The sequence below is a fragment of the Saccostrea echinata genome, unplaced genomic scaffold, assembly GCF_033153115.1.
Source record: "Saccostrea echinata isolate AGI-Se365-2 ecotype Australia unplaced genomic scaffold, CSIRO_AGI_Sech_v1 ptg000025l, whole genome shotgun sequence".
Taxonomy (NCBI): Eukaryota; Metazoa; Mollusca; class Bivalvia; order Ostreida; family Ostreidae; genus Saccostrea; species Saccostrea echinata.
Window position 1 is genome coordinate 15,847,958 of NW_026889774.1, and position 15,393 is coordinate 15,863,350.

Consider the following 15,393-nt stretch of genomic DNA (forward strand, 5'->3'; position numbering starts at 1 on the left):
AAATAGATAAAATGCTTCCCTTCAGAGGAAAAGTTTTCAGTTTTTTTTTTGGGGGGGGGGGGGCGTCAAAACGTCGATCGTAAAAAAAAAATATTGAATATATAAAAATAATTTCAATTTTTAATCAGTACCCCATCTCTCATGCCAAAGGCTAAGTAAGATTTTCTGCTCATAATTTGTTTGTTCTCCGACTTCGATGTTGGCTTTCTCGGTGTAAGCATAATCGACGTTGTGGCTGCAAAACTGGTACTTGTAACTTTTTTCTCATTCTTATCTTTTCAAGAATGACTGGGTCAATACCAACCAAACGTTGTTGATCAAATGAATGACCACATTCTCTTCCAACATAAGATAATTAAGAAATACAAGTAGTAAAAATTGGAAAGGGTTATTTAAAAAAAAAATTCTCTAGAAACCTGTGGGTCGGAATGAGAAAACACACTTATAATATCTCCCTGAAATAGTAAAGTTTTTTTTTTTTTAAATCAGAATGGGTGTTCAAAATTTAACATAGGTATTTATATCCCCCGCAAACGAAGTGTCCGGGCTGGGGGGAGGGGGATTTGGAATCATATTGTCCGTCTGTCTATCCGTTTGTCTAGGTGCCCTGTCCCTCCAAGTTTGCCCAGGCTATGACTTTTTGGATTAACTGGAAGCTCATACTTGGTACAAAGATTGCCAGTGATCCTAGAGTGTGTCGTGGTCTTGATCAAAGGTCATTCCGGCAAATACAAAGTCACTGGAGAAAGAATAAATGTTTTGTCCGAGCCATTTATTTGTAACTGAGAATCACTGGAAGCTCATTCTTGATACAGAGATTGCTTGTGACAAAAAGGTTTGCCTCGACTTTGACAAGGAAAATTGTATGATTACGATCTAGGCTGTAATTTTTTAAGTTCGTACTTGGTACAAAGATTGCTTATGGTACGCTGGCTTTAGATGACTTAAAATAAGGTTATTTCAGCAAATACAGGGTCACTGGCAGAAAAAGTTGTAAAATGCCTGTCTGGGATATGAATTTCTAAGGGGGAATCACTAGAACCTCCTTCTTTAAACAGAGATTGTTTGAGATTGATTGTTTGTATTGACACCGATCCAAGGTTATTCCGTCAAGTTCAAGGATACTGACAGAAAAAAATTAATTTCTATTTCATGCTATGTTTTAGTAATAGAAAATCACTGGAAGCTCTTACTTGAAACAGAGATTGCTTATGAACGGATGCTGTGTCATGACCTTGATCAAAGGTCTTTCTGGCAAGTTCAAGGTCACTTGCAGAGAAATAAAAAAAAAAACATGTCCAGGCATAATTTTATTATTGTTTTTTTTCTACCGATTTTGTGCAAGCGAGTTCTCGGAAACGGGTTGTTTGATTTCCAGGAAACTTTCAGGTCTGGTAGAAAATTAAAAAAAAAATCTAGATATAGATATTTTTATTTTGATGACGTCACTTCCGGTCCGGAGATTTCTGCGATTAAGTGATTTTTAGAGAGTCACTTTGTCCGCTCTAAAAAAGCACCTAAAATAGGAACTTGAAATTTTCAGCAATGATAGAGCAATGTTCATAAATATGTAATAGGTAGTTCAATTTTTCCAGAAGTACCGCACTTTGACGCTCGGTATGCTCCAAAAATATTCTTATTGAGAATATTAAAATTTTTAGCATTTTTTCAAGAATATCTCTTTACTTGTAAATATTTTGTTAAAACATATAGAACAAAAGTTGTGCAGAATGGCAAGCTCTTTCATTTGATATCAACAATTAGGGGATACCCCTAAAATAGGGGATCTACAGGGGCTGAAAGTGTTTTCTCAAAATTTCAAAAACTATTGAGAATTTGTGATACATCAAAGAAGCAAATTTGTTCAAAATGACAAGTAGATGTGAATAAGATTGTCGAAAGTCGTCAAATGATGTCACTTCCGGCCAAAACGGAACTAGTCAGAAAATGCATATTTTTGCCGTTTCGACATGTTATTGGTTAATTAATGTAACCAAAAGCGTCCAACCAAATTTATCTTCCCTCAACATCACTTCCGGTCAAACCGGAAGTAGCCAGAAATAGCTTATTTTGCAGGTTTTGATACAAAATTGTAATTTTAAAGTCACTGGAGACGTCGAAACTCATTCCTTTCTCTTGTTGACGTCACTTCCGGTCAAAACAGGACGGAAGACCTACTCGTTGCTTTGCAACGAGCTTTGCTCTAGTTATTATTAATTATTCTTTTTTCATAATACGGCGGATATCTCAGCTGTGAATGAACGGATTTCAAAGATTTTTTCAGGGAAGATGCATGATAAGAATATCTCCAGACATGTTTTTCATTTTTTCAAAATTCACTTTCGTTCGCATTTTTGGGGGGAAATCTGTACTTTGTAAATGGAATTTTGTCCCCTAATTTTCTCGAGAACGGCTAAAAATATGAAAGTGAGACTCAGGGACATGATAGAGCATCACATGTAGATATGCTGATCGACCTTTATTTTTCGTCGTTCGTACTTCGGGTCGCAAACGGAAGTGAATTCAGAAAGTCCAATTTTTCAACTTTTTTGTTTTTCAATATTTTTCTATGAAATTTACATGGTTAATAAAGAGTCTCATAAGAAGATTGAGTATATAATTTGTTTTTAAGATTGATCAACTCATACTCTAGATATTCGTCATTTTTTCACTTCGAAGCGGTGGTCCTTGCTAGCGCAATGGTTAGCATGTTGGAATTTCACGCGGGCGACCCCGTTTAAATCCTCAGAATGTCCGTACTAATTTACTTTTTTCACCTTTAATATAACATTTTATCTTCAAAATGATGTCTGGTATTTATTCTGTTCGAATTATGTGATATTTGATCAATGTAACATTTTATTACATTTCATGTAGGAACACAGCTACAGATACCGGGAATACATAAAGTAAAACTGTTACCTTTTGAGAAAGTAGTCAACTTCTCTGATTACATGATATGGCTGATTCAAACTGGAGGCAGATTTTTTTTCATTTCCTCCCTCTTTTTTCAATTAAAAATGACATTTATGTTTCGTACTTTTCACCGATGTTTTAAAGGTTTGTTTTTTCGAACTTTATATAAAAAACTTTTAATAATGATGGTTTATTTTTGAAAACCTGTAGTACCTGAATACATAAGAAAATTTGACATTTAGGTATGTTTCCAATGAGGTATTGCAGCATTTTTTTTTCAGCAAAGAGCCGGTCGGAAGACCACTTGTTGCCTTAGCAACAACCACGCATCTAGTTATTATTATTAATCCACTTTTTTATAGTACAGGCGGTATCTCTGCTGCGCGTGGTTCAATTCAAAAGATTTTTTTTCATGGAAGATGCATCATGAGAATATCTCCAGGGGTGTTCCTCACTTTTTTGAAATTCACTTCCGTTCGCGGTTTTTTGGGGGGGGGGGGGGAATTTGTATTTTGTAAGTGGAATTTAGTCCCATAATTTTCTCGAGAACGGCTAAAGATATGAAAGTGAAATTCACGGACATGATAGAATATCACATGTAGATATGCTGATCGACCTTTATCTTTTCGTCGTTCGTACTTCCGGTCGCGAACGGAAGTGAATTCAAAAAGTCCAATTTTTAAACATTTTTGTTTTTCAACATTTTTTAATGAAATTTTTATGGTTAATAAAGAGTGTCATAAGAAGATTAAGTATATAATTTGTTTTAAGATTGATAAACTCATACTCTAGATATTCGTAATTTTTTACTTCGAAGCATTACATCTACATAACATTAGAATTACACTTCATTTCCTCTAAAATATAATTAAAATAATGAGGCTTACAAACAAAGACAATGTTGTTACCTGCTTAGTCAGCTGGGACTAGTACATACTGATTGTGTAATCTAATTCTTTTTTCACTTCTGAATTATTGAACACAGAAGGATAGATGGTTTTCATATTGCCCCTCGATCGCTTAATGCGAGATTTAACATACATCTGATACATTTAATCCATTCTGACAAAGTGTCAAGGCCTTCTTTTTCATGTCTGGCCCATCGCCTGAAGTAAGCCTCCACAGAATTCATAATATTTATGAAATTATGACGCGAGTTGAAAGATGGGAGTTCCCTTTATTTTGGCCCTTTTAAAATAAGCGACTTAAGATCCTCATTATCAAATATATTTACGTTAACAGTAATAATGTGCCTCTTCCAAAATTGTGAAATTTGTTGTCCCCGGGCTAGGGGCTGCGGTGTTAGGGTGCTGCTATATTGAATCTATAGTGAAAAAGTATTTTTTATTTAAAAATCATCTTTTCAGCTCTTTAACTTCTAGCAGACAAACAGAACACATTAAGTTGTAATAAGCAAGAGTATTTTTATTAGGCCTTCGAAATTCGATATCTGAACCATTTGGTCAATTGATTAATTTGTATTCAACTGAAAGACGTTATTCCCCTTTGCTATGCACCTATGATAGTTTATCACTGTAAATAACAATATTGAAAGCTTAATTGAACAGCAGAATCATACAGGAAATTTTATAATATTTAATTTAAAAAGTAATTTTATAATTCTAAATGGTCAGGTAGACTTGAGAATAGATAAATAAAAATGGGATAAATTACCTTATCTTTCTACATAAAATGAACTTCAAGGAGGAAGAGATGCTAATGCGAGAGGAAATTAGATATGTTTAATAACAATGCTCAATAATTTATTAGTCCGACTGGGGATAGTGACAAATGGGCGCAATTACGGGAAGTATAGTATAAGTTCATATAGATTTATCATTTTGCTGAACCCGGATCATCCTATTTCTCTTGCTTATGGGTAACACAGTTTTATATTACCAACTGTGTTTGATTTATTCAATTTTCAATCTTTTTTCAGGTGACCTTTAAGGCCTTTGTGCATTTAGTTATGTGGATCTGTGCTTGAGGACGTACTAAATAAGCAACGTGCAGAATATGGGAAAAATGAATGATTATTTTTTTTAGTTAAAAAATTATTCGACTCCATAATTAAGAAAAACTAGATGCTGTCATGAGACAGTAATACCCGCACTAAGGTGTTTGCCTCTAAATGCACACTCCTTCATATTGGTCTTACCAAGGAAAAAGTCCAAATAATTCTATAATTTACACAGTACATGTATTCGTCAAATCGAGCAAAAAATGCTCAGGTGACCATGTGACCCATGAACCTCTTATACGCATTTCATATACTTAATTCATTACCAGTCTGAAATAACAGAATTTAATTAATGATGTAAATTAGGTTTTGATAAAAGGGGGGGGATATAAATTTTTGGCCCATAATTGGAACTTTTTAAATTTATTTTCTCAACAACAAATAATATTATTTTAGTACAAAGCGTTTTTGATGAATTTATCAAAATGTGCAAACTTTTTTTTAGTATTTGATTAGGCAAAAACCTCCTTGAAAAGCCATACCCAATCAATTTTGTCACCCCCCCCCCCCCAACACACACACACAATTTGCCTGTTTTTGGAAATAGGCCTAGATGGCAAAGTTATGTTAAAACATCGTTTGTTATGATAATTTAAAATTTGTTCTTGTACTGTACATGTATGTGAACACCTTTTTGAAAATTTCTACATCACATTGGGCTTGCATCACCCTACCGGTACTATTAAGTACTAGTTAGGTCTTTCCACCTTTCTGTGGAAAGACCTATTGAAATTGTTCTGTTTATTATTATTATTATTTTTCTTCCGCTGATTTTTTGTTTCAAGGTTTATCGAAAAGATTTTTTGTTCATCGTAATAGTCATAAAAAGTTATGAACAAATTTGACCCAACGCGTATAACCTATGACCCCTTTCACAGTTATTGCCCCTTTCGCTAGAAAGCTTGTTATCGCTACTCCTCTGAAACCGTAAACCGTAGAGGTAGCAAACCTTCACCAATGTCTTCGACTGACTGAGTACTCTCTCCAATCTATTCACTGAGAAAGTATTCGTGGACCCAATTACTGAGTTATTGCCCCTGAAAGTTTTTGAAGTTTAGAAATAATAATTTTTTTTTCAAAACGATAAGTTATAGAGACATGAAACCAATTGGATAAGATTTTTTGACCTTAAACCTTGAAATTTATGTCAAGGTCAAAGGTCAAGGTCATTCAAAATATGAGAAATTAAGCTCTTTATATATCTCTTTTGTCTTTCAATGTATACTAAGTATCTTTGCATCATTAATATGTCCTCTTAAAACTATTTCAAATATTTCATACTTGTCCCCTAAGATTTACCCCTTTAAGAGTTATTGCCCCTTTTACTGAAAACCTTGTTATTGATACTCCTCCAAAACCGTAAACCTTAGAGACACATAACCTTCACTAATGTCTTCAGGGTCTTTAGACACAACCTCAATCTATTCAGTGCGAAAGTATCCGATGACCCCTTATATGAGTTATCGCCCTTTAACGTCTTTGCCCTTACTATTAAACCTTACATGTATAACTTTAAAACTAAAAGTCATAGAAGCATGGGGTCAAGTTCAATGTGACCCTTGACCTTTGACCTTGAATATTTGTTCAAGGTCAAAGGTCAAGGTCATTTCAAAATTTTTAAAATTTTCATTTTTTCTATCTTTCAAGCCATTTATGGATTCTTTTTTTTTTTTATAAAAATTAACTCCAGAGAGTAAAAAAAGAAATATATACGAAATTTAAAGAAGGTGGAAAGACCTCTAATTGTTCGAGAACAATTAGTCTACTAGTTTTACCATTATCATTTTTAGATTGCACATGCCATGTGACATTGTGCAGTGTAACATGTATATCAGTGGAAATTAATTCATTTTGTGTTTTAATTGGATTATATTTCATGAAGTTGACAGGACCTATGACAGTCGGTAAGTACAAGTTTAAGTATAGATTGGGGTAAAATAAACCGAAATGCAAATGGTTAGGTTAAAGTTTAAAAAGGATCAAAGATCATCGGCAATCTCCTATGCAGAGTTGTCGTTCGTTTCTCTCTCAGACACTGAATGTATGAGCCGATGGTAGAGAGTGGATCATCGGATGCCACAATAGACGAATTTCACATTCTGAAGAGTTATCTCCCGTTATCGACATTACATTCAGTTACAGGCACAGATCCGGGAATTTTTTTCCGGGGGGGGGGGGGGGGTCCACACCTCGGTCCAAAAAAAAATTCCAGCCCAGAATTTCCTGAGGAGCAAAAAAAAAAAAAACAAACAAACAAACAAACAAAATAAAAACAATGATGGTGGGGTCCATTTTTTTTAAAGGGGGAGGCATCCAAAGTCATTTTTTATTTGCTTCTGTAAATCAGTATATAGAGTCCTATTTAAATAACTGCAAATTGGGGGGGGGGGGGTCCAATCTCCCTAGCCGCTCCCTGTCCCTGAAATGACAAATGATCATGTGACTCCTAAACAGTAGAAAACTTTTCCATTTGACTATACATAATTTTGTGTCTTGTGTTATTATGTCATGTACATCTAATGGTTTAAAGGTTATGAACCCCTGGAGATGACCCCACTCTCTTAATGAACTGGAAATGTTCATAATATGACTACATCAAATTACTTGACATTTCATTCATGAATTTGGGTCAACCCATGTACCCTCCTAGAATTAGGAATGAAAATCATTCAAAGAGATGAACCATTAAACTATTTGTATATATTCACATTTTTTTTTATGTCAAACCAAAGTATTAGACTAGTTTGCATACATGAACAAACAGGGGTCTGGGAAGGGGAAGGGGCAAGGGGAAGGCGTTATCTCTTTACGTCTTAATTGTTGAAAATTCCTAAAATGAATGTTAACCTCAAATCTGATTTGTACGTCTTCATTATATTTAAGTCGTGATGTCTCCGTATGAGTGAAAAATTCCCAAGAGGGACATTTAACAACAAACAAACATTAATGACTTAAAAAACACAATATACATGTACATGTTTATTACTAAATGGATATACTTCTGATCATATCTCTAGTTCTCCCTTGAATCAGAAATGATGATATAAATATTTTAAGAATGATTAAGAGTTGAAAAGGTTGTGCATTTTAAAATTCACAAAGCTCTGTGGTTGAATTAGCTATACCAGTTTAGCTTATTTTGCTACTCAAAGCACCTTGATTAACTATTTTTAATCATATTGTTTTCTGAAATGTGAAGTTTTTTCAACATGGATACAAGTCATACCTTTTCAGCTTCTGAAAACAATGCATGAAAAAAAAACTGCTTTTCAAATACTGTAACTCTTTCCAAGTACTTGTGATCATCAGTTTTTAGCTCACTTGAGTTTCTGGTTTTCTGATCACATTTTGTTTGTCATCCATCTGTCTGCCTGTAAACTTTTCACATTTTTGTCTTCTTCACTAGAACCGCTTGGCCGATTTCAACCAACCCTGCCACAAAGCATCTTCGGGTAAAGGGGATTCAAGTTTGTTCAAGTGAAGGGTCACACCCTCTTTCAAGGGGGGATAATCAAGAATTAGTGAAAATTTGGTGGTATCATTTTAAAAAAGTCTTATCAAGAACCACTGACTGGGCCCAAAAAGTTGAAACTTTCTTTACATAGATAGTGTAGCTTCAAATTTGTTAAAATTATGACCCACTGGAGTAGGGTGGGGCCACATATGGGGATCCAATGATTTACATAGAAAAATGCAGGGGATTTTTTCCATCATAAATCTTCTTCTCATGAACAGCAAGGGCATTATTGTCATCCGTTTTCACAAAGGGACCTAGGGGACATTAAATCTCATTTGTCTGTCAGTCTGTCCGTTTGTCAGTCTGTCTGTCTGTCACAATAAATTTAACCTTGGTCATAACTTCTGAATAATAAGAGATAGGGCTTTCATATTTCACATGTACATTACCTACAAGAACTTTCTAAACATACCATGATTTTTCAACCCATGACCTTGACCTTGAAGTTTGACCTACTTTTCAAAAAATTTAACATTATTTTAAATGATCATTTTGAAAGAGAAAGATAGGGCATTCATATTATACATGTATATTACCTGTGACAAGACTTTCTAAATATATCATGACTTTTGACTCTGTGACATTGACCTTGAAGTTTAACCTACTTTTCAAAAATGTTATATTTCCTTATAACTTTTGATTGAGAAGAGATAGGACTTTCATATTTGACATGTACATTACCTGTAACAAGATGTTTCCAAGCATGCTATGATTTTTTTACCCCTTGACCTTGATGTTTTACCTAATTTTCAAAAATTTTAACTTTGGTGATTACTTTTGAATGACATATGATAAGGCCTGCATATTTGAAACAATATGTCATAAATAATGGCATCCCATCCACTAGGACACGGAAAGCAGGGGACCACAATTCTTTGAATTTGCTTGTTAGTCATTTTGATATGGAAACATCCTCATATAGTGTAGATTCAAGTTTTTTATGCCCTGCCATGAATATGGCCGAGGCATATAGTGTTTGTCATGTCCGACTTCAATAAAACGTCGTATGCTGATACATACTGATGTAAGCTTTTCAACTGCATCAAAATTTTTGACCTTGACTTTTCCTTTGACCTTGACCTTACTTTTCTTAAATTAGTGTCTAGATCAGTTTTGAATAAACAATTCAAGATATATTTATCAAACTTCATATGCTGATATATACTGCTGAGAGATATCAATTGCATAACTTTTTTGTCCTTGACTTTTCCTTTGACCTTGACCTCACTTTTTTAAATTAGTGTTTATTTACGTTTTAAATAAACCATTTCTGATATTTTTATTGAACTTCTATGCTAATAGTAAATACATACTGATATAAGCTTTTCAACTGCATCAGCATTTTGACCTCAACTTTTCCTTTGACCTTGACCTCTCTTTTCTCAAATAAGTGTTAAGCTCAGTTTTAAATAAATCATTCAAGATATTTTTATCAAACCTAATATGCTGATATGTATTAGTGAGAGCTATTCAACTGCATCAAAAACTTTTCACCTTGCACTTTCCTGTGACCTTGACCTCCCTTCTCTTTAATTTGTATTTTGCTTAGTTTTAAAGAAACAATCTAAGATATTTTTATGTAAGCATGCACTTATACATAATTTTGTGAGAATTTATCATCTATATCCATTTTTTTTAGATTTTAGTTTCAATTTTAAAGAAACTGTTCAAGATATTCTCATCAAACTTCATACACTCATACAAATTTTCATGTTGCATTAGTAATATACATTCGGCGGGGCATTTATGTCCTATGGACATATCTCTAGTTTTCAAATCATGACCTCCGAGGATAGGGTCAGGCCACAATAAGGGATCAAAGTTTTATAGAGATTTAAAAGGAAAAAAAATCTTCAAAATTCTTCTTTTTAAGAACCCATGGGTTAGAGAGGGGCCATTTTATTCCTCCCCCTATTTGCTATCCACATGGAAATGCAAACTTTAAAACCATTTTACACATCCACAGGACAAAATCAATCATCTTCCAAATGATCATGATTTAAGGCTAGTGGATAAAATATAAGGGAAGTTCTGGGAACCAGGATGTCTAAACATGTTAAATATTTTTTTAAAAAATTTGACCCCATTTGACCCCCAGGGGGAAAATAAGAATTCTGAAACCTTACTGCACATCTATAGGACACCACCAACCATCTCCCAAAAGATGATTAGGCTACTGTGTAAAATGTAAGAGGAGTTCTGGGAACCAGGGGCTTTTTGCATAAAAAACGTTATTTTTCGACCCCTATTTGACCCCATCGTGAAAATGAAAATTCCGAAACCTTACTGCACATCTGCAGGACACCACCAACCATCTCCCAAAAGACGATTAGGCTACTGTGTAAAATGTAAGAGAAGTTCAGGGAACCAGGGGCTTTTTGCATAAAAAACGTCATTTTTCGACCCCCATTTGACCCCCAGGGTGAAAATGAAAATTCCAAAACCTTACTGCATATCAACATGACACCACCAACCATCTCCCAAAAGATGATTAGGCTACTGTGTAAAATGTAAGAGGAGTTCAGGGAACCAGGGGCTTTTTGCATAAAAAACGTCATTTTTCGACCCCCATTTGACCCCCAGGGTGAAAATGAAAATTCCGAAACCTTACTGCACATCTACAGGACACCACCAAACATCTCCCAAAAGATGATTAGGCTACTGTGTAAAATGTAAGAGGAGTTCTGGGAACCAGGGGCTTTTTGCATAAAAAACGTCATTTTTCGACCCCCATTTGACCCCCAGGGTGAAAATGAAAATTCCGAAACCTTACTGCACATCTACATGACACCACCAAACATCTCCCAAAAGATGATTAGGCTACTGTGTAAAATGTAAGAGGAGTTCAGGGAACCAGGGGCTTTTTGCATAAAAAACGTCATTTTTCGACCCCCATTTGACCCCCAGGGTGAAAATGAAAATTCCAAAACCTTAGCGCACATCTGCAGGACACCACTAACCATCCCCCAAAAGATGATTAGGCTACTGTGTAAAATGTAAGAGGAGTTCTGGGAACCAGGGGCTTTTTGCATACAAAAACGTCATTTTTCGACCCCCATTTGACCCCCATCGTGAAAATGAAAATTCCGAAACCTTACTGCACATCTGCAGGACACCGCTAACCATCCCCCAAAAGATAATTAGGCTACTGTGTGAAATGTAAGAGGAGTTCAGGGAACCAGGGGCTTTTTGCATAAAAAACGTCATCTTTCGACCCCCATTTGACCCCTAGGGTGAAAATGAAAATTCCAAAACCTTACTGCACATCTACATGACACCACCAACCATCTCCCAAAAGATGATTAGGCTACTGTATAAAATGTAAGAGGAGTTCAGGGAACCAGGGGCTTTTTGCATAAAAAACGTTATTTTTCGACCCCCATTTGACCCCCAGGGTGAAAATGAAAATTCCGAAACCTTACTGCATATCTGCAGGACACCACTAACCATCTCCCAAAAGACGATTAGGCTACTGTGTAAAATGTAAGAGGAGTTCAGGGAACCAGGGGCTTTTTGCATAAAAAACGTCATTTTTCGACCCCCATTTGACCCCCAGGGTGAAAATGAAAATTCCGAAACCTTACTGCACGTCTACATGACACCACCAACCATCTCCCAAAAGATGATTAGGCTACTGTATAAAATGTAAGAGGAGTTCAGGAAACCAAGGGCTTTTTGCACAAAAAACGTCATTTTTCGACCCACATTTGACCCCCAGGGTGAAAATGAAAATTCCGAAACCTTACTGCACATCTACAGGACACCACTAACCAGTTCCCAAAATACGATTAGGCTACTGTGTAAAATGTAAGAGGAGTTCAGGGAACCAGGGGCTTTTTGCATTAAAAAACGTCATTTTTCGATCCCCATTTGACCCCCAGGGTGAAAATGAAAATTCCGAAACTTTACTGCACATCTACATGACACCACCAAACATCTCCCAAAAGATGATCAGGCTACTGTGTAAAATGTAAGAGGAGTTTGAGAAATAAGAGTGTGACAGACGGACGGACGGACGGACAGACATGAGTAACAACAATATACCCGAACTTTCTTTAGAAAGTGCGGGTATAAAACTTGTAAAATGATGGGTCAACTCAGGCTATTACATTGTACTTTGTCTATTTTTACTTACCTTCTTTGCCTAACCTGTTCTAGGCTAGAGGGAATCATTAGTGATGCAAACAAAGGAGACAAATCCTGGTTTTTGCCATTTGTCTGTCCATAAGTTAGAGGATTTTGTTGTAGTCTGACAGTCCAGTAAAACATTAAAATTTTCGTTCCCTCTAAGAGAAATGTGCCAAAGAAAAATGCAGAAGATGCAGCTATAATACCTGGGAAATACAAATACATGTAGTTTAGTGTTTATTTATCCACTAGTACAAAATCGTTTTATTTATAATATAATTTTCTCAATTTATTTCGATACAAGACTATTTTTATGAATTAATTATTGCATATCTCACTAGAAAAAGTCGTCAATAGTAACATAACAACAAAACTTTATAATAAAAGTGATGACTTTGTAAACCAAGATGACGATGTGTCGTAACATTATCCAGTTGACTTCCTTGAAAAAATAATTTAGGATATTCTCTGACGTATATTTTTTTTGTGAAAAAAAAATAACTTTTGTCTTCGACGGAATAAAGGATGACTGCACTTAAGGACTTGCGAAAATTGCGACAGAATAAACTTTCAAAACAAGCATTTTTCTTTCAATTGCAGGTATATGGTCAACATCTAATCTACATCTTTACGTAATTACATTAAATAAAACTATCTATTTACGAAGTACGAAGCTGTTTTCAAAGGCGGGGGTCATCACAATTTCTTGAATCTCCGTACGATAATGAGGACGCCCACTTTTTCGCTGACTTTATACATAGTCAGCGCATGTTTGTCTATTGTTCTCCGTTTAACAGAAGTTGTATATTTGCATTCACAACGTTGTGTCAAAAGGAGATAAATAGAGGAACATGCGCTCATGGTTTAAAGAGAAAAAACTACTTTTTCTTACATTCGCTTTCTTTGTTGTAACCAAGGGCTGTGGCATGTTGAATATAATTATTCACCACGTGATTAACTCTGTGAATACTTAATTCCGTCACGTGACTTGTAAGGTAGTATGTTTTGTGCTAACTGGGACACTGTGGAATTGTCAGGCATCGACTCAAAATATTGTTTACTTACATAGACGTGCTCATAATGTGACTTTCGTTTTGAAACCTTTGTAAATAGTGTACTTGTGTCATACAGAATAAAGGGGGAGGGGTGAACGAGTAATCTCGTATTTTTATACATGTCATTGTTATTTATCTAGTCTAATTTTAGAGCCATTCTTACAATGTCAGCTCCACCTCTCATGCATACCTAATGTTTAATCAAGGGCAGGTAAGTGTAAATTCTCTATATTTGGAAAGTAGCAAGGACAAAAAACATAATTATTTTATTGTATCACAGTCTAAAATTATTTTAACTTTTAACTTTGGTGCCAAATTGACAGAATTCTTTAGTAAATATACGAAACTGAAAAATAAGGTTAAGATATAAAAGCAACAGAAGCAATGGAAAGAGACCCAAAACCCAGCGTTAAGTGCTGTTATCCTTTCAATAGCCATTTATCTGACCAGTCATTGAATATTTTCAAATCATAATTCAAGACAATTTCAATATTTCTGATGTACAAATCGGAATGTTGTAATATTGTCGATATTTGTCGCTTATATCTTCTAACTAACACATACATGTAAGTGGCGCACTGCTCATTTACGTTCAAGCTTACTTTCGGTTTCATTAAAATTATAAACAAGAAGTTGTACAAACGGGCATTTAAGCTGAAATGCCGTCTTGTGTGCCGGGGTGCTCAACTCCCGGGGGTTCAGCTTTCCTAAAGATGCGGCATTCAAAAAGCTGTTGATTATTGCCATTAAAAGAAATAGTAATTTAAATAAGCACAAGTTATGGTCCCCACATCCACGGAGCGTAGTTTATCATTTGCATTTCAAGGACGAGGACTTCGTTACAGAAACTAGATACGGTGGATTTATTTTATGTCTATTATAAAAATGATTTTTGGGTCTTTCCACCTTTCTGTGGAAAGACCTATTGATTTTCTTCTGTTTATTATTATTCTTCTTATTAAGGTCTTCCGTCTTCACGGAAGACCTTATAGTGATTCTACTGTTTCTTATTATTTCCGTCTTCACGGAAGACCTTATAGTGATTCTACTGTTTCTTATTATTATTCTTTTTTTTTTGACCAAATTTTGTGCACGCGATTTCTCGAAACTATTCAGTAGTTTTCAATGAAACTTTCACAAACGATGCGTTATCATATGAACTTTATTCATCACAAGTAAAAGTTGGAAAATTCGCTTCCGGTTCCAAAAATTGGGCAAATTCCTGATTTTTAAATGGAATTTTATCCGCGGCGTATCTAAAGAACGACTAAAGGTATGAACTGGAGACATATTAGAGATTATAGAACATGTCTTTTAGATTATCAGAATTGCTTTTTCGTGCGTCAGCAGTACTTCCAGTCGCTACCGGAAGCGAATTAATAAAGTCGAATTTTTTAAACTTTTTTGTTTTTCAATATATTTCGATGATATGAGTATGGTTAATAGAGACTCTGTTTAGAATGCATAATATATAATTTGTTTCAAAATTGATAATAAATATTATAATTAAGGTCTTCTGTCTTCACGGAAGACCTTATAGTGATTCTACTGTTTCTTATTAAGGTCATCCGTCTCCACGGTAGACCTTATAGTGATTCTATTGTTTCTTATTAAGGCCTTCCGTCTCCACGGAAGACCTTATAGTGATTCTATTGTTTCTTATTCTTATTATTATTATTATTATTATTATTATTCTTTTTTTTTTTTAAACAAAATTTTGTGCACGCGATTTCTCGAAAACTATTCAATGAATTTCT

At 34.9% G+C, this 15,393-nt stretch overlaps 1 protein-coding gene across 2 annotated transcripts in view; it reads right to left on the minus strand.

Moving 5' to 3' along the window:
• The window catches only part of LOC133192080 (uncharacterized), a 239,734-nt gene that overhangs the window by 88,436 nt on the left and 135,905 nt on the right, over positions 1 to 15,393 (minus strand). For both annotated transcript variants that reach the window (XM_061327930.1, XM_061327931.1), the window contains one exon: positions 12,589 to 12,787. In XM_061327930.1, coding sequence (XP_061183914.1) covers positions 12,589 to 12,787 — 199 coding nt within the window. The remainder of the gene's footprint in view (positions 1 to 12,588; positions 12,788 to 15,393) is intronic.